Raw genomic sequence first — 2,109 nt, forward strand, 5'->3', positions numbered from 1 at the left:
GGCGATCTGACTTTATTAACGGAACGGTGTACTATGAGTCAGATTCTAGGAGTAAGATAGTACTTCAGTAAACGTATTGGTAGGCCTAAGATTCAGAGTGCAAAACTAAACATACAAGGGCTAATAAAAATGCGAACACGTGGTACGAAAAACATACCACAGAGATTCCCACACTAAACTACACAAACAAGCGCACAGCCGCACAGCAATTTAAGAACTCTTGTCAGCTAACAATTTCTGTATGTTTGTTCAAAATGTAGCGCTTTATCTCAGGTTTGAAGTAGAGGTTTGTAGTAAAATTTCTGTGCAAAAAATATGTTTTGACAGGTATCTTGTCGGAATGGAAAATTTTCTTTTAATTTTGTGTGCGGTTGTTATGATTCATTTTGAACACGATCTACTTGCTGGTGAGTTACATTGTATGTACTGTTAATTTATTTGTTTTTGCACTAATTCAAAAACAATTTGTTACATGACATTTTTTATTGTAGATGCACAAGATGTGACTGTTACTGGATTTAGCAATACTGACACTGTGTCAATTGGCTTCCGTCCTGTTTTTGAAGTATCAGTAGCTACAGCCTCTGTTATATCTTGCCAATGGAATTCAAATTTACATGATTCAATTTTATTCTACTTTACTGATTGTGAGGATGCTTCCACTCTCTCTCCTAGAGATGTAACATGTAGTGAAACAACAACAACTGCAACATCCACTTACAGAATACCAGCAGTTACTGCTGACATTTCTGTTGATGTTAGTTGTACTCCTAGTGGGGCTGGATCATTTAGTCTTCAAGCTGAATGTAAGTAAAAACTTTACTACCCATAATTTTTATGGGTCCCCTTCCCTGAAGGGGACACATATTGTTTTTGTCTATATTTATTTATATTTTTTTCGTCTATCGCGGATTTGTTCCTACGTTTTGGTCAAGAAAGAATGGTTCAAACATTTTTTAATTTACACACATTATAGATATTGGTTTAAAGACGGTCCATGTGAATTTTGACCCCGTTTGATCCCTCGTATCACCCACAGCCCTCCAAAACGTGAATTTTTTAAAGCGGCTATACTTGCTAAAGCAGATGATTCTGGAATTTCATACTTTTTTGATTGGTACATTGCAGCGTATTTTAGAATTTTGTAACTTGAAGTTGTATATCTATTTTCACCCCTTTACCCCAAATATTTGTTTGTTTGATCACATGGTAATGTGGTCAGAAATACAAGACGTAACCTGCTGAAATTTTAAACAGCTGTGGATAGCGTGCTCCTTGTTGACTGTTAAAAATTTCAGTGAATCGGCTCAGTAATTACTCTTACAGCCTCAGATATGTTTTTACATGCTGTCTTTTGTGCCAGGAAAAGATAGGCACCCAATGAAATGTAGGTGCCAAATAAACATCCATTATAAATATAGTAAATGGTAAATGTGAAACATCGTTAAATATGATGTAGTATATATAAACTGGCAATATATACGAAAACCACTATTCTAGTTATGTTTGCTTTTTTTCAACTCACAATATGTACTTGACAATCTGGCTCAGAACAAAGCAAAACAGCTTAAAGAGTATCACATTTTATATTGCTGTTTGTTGTTACTTTTGATCATAGAACCACGAATTAGCTTTCTTAACCTAATATTATCTGTTTAGACTGCAAAAACCTCACACTAATCGGAGTTATGAATAATGTCCCAGCAAATCAAGGATACCTCAGTCAACAGGGGTTGTGACATTTTTGGGACACCTGTCACGTTTGGGACAGGTGTCACGGACACCCGTTGTATGTCACCAAATCAGGGACAGGCTGTCACTAAAGTCGCTGCGGATTTGGGTGTCCCTAATTTTGGGTGTCCCTGATTTTGAGTGTCACCAAGAATAAATAGCTAGATTAGCTAGATATAAGCGGTAGGTGTAATTGCTTACTTGCAAGATATTTATTGACATTTATAAGTATTATTGTTTAGGAAACGGCAGTTAGCATTGACATTTGTAATTATTATTGTTTAGGAAACGGCAGTTAGTATTGACATTTGTAAGTACAGTGTTATTGTTTAGGAAACGGCAGTTAGTATTGACATTTGTAAGTATTATTGTTTAGGA

General features: G+C 35.7%; 1 protein-coding gene across 1 annotated transcript; it reads left to right on the top strand.

The window, feature by feature from the left end:
- Nucleotides 1–340: 340 nt before the first annotated feature.
- LOC145212839 (uncharacterized) lies at nucleotides 341–1,739 on the top strand. Its single transcript, XM_080081100.1, has 3 exons — nucleotides 341–407; nucleotides 492–806; nucleotides 1,660–1,739. Exons 1-3 carry the CDS (start codon nucleotides 341–343, stop codon nucleotides 1,737–1,739), a joined length of 462 nt encoding a protein of 153 aa, XP_079937226.1.
- The last annotated feature ends 370 nt before the right edge of the window (nucleotides 1,740–2,109 follow it).

Source organism: Phallusia mammillata, chromosome 2 (assembly GCF_965637545.1).
Source record: "Phallusia mammillata chromosome 2, kaPhaMamm4.hap1.1, whole genome shotgun sequence".
Taxonomy (NCBI): domain Eukaryota; kingdom Metazoa; phylum Chordata; class Ascidiacea; order Phlebobranchia; family Ascidiidae; genus Phallusia; species Phallusia mammillata.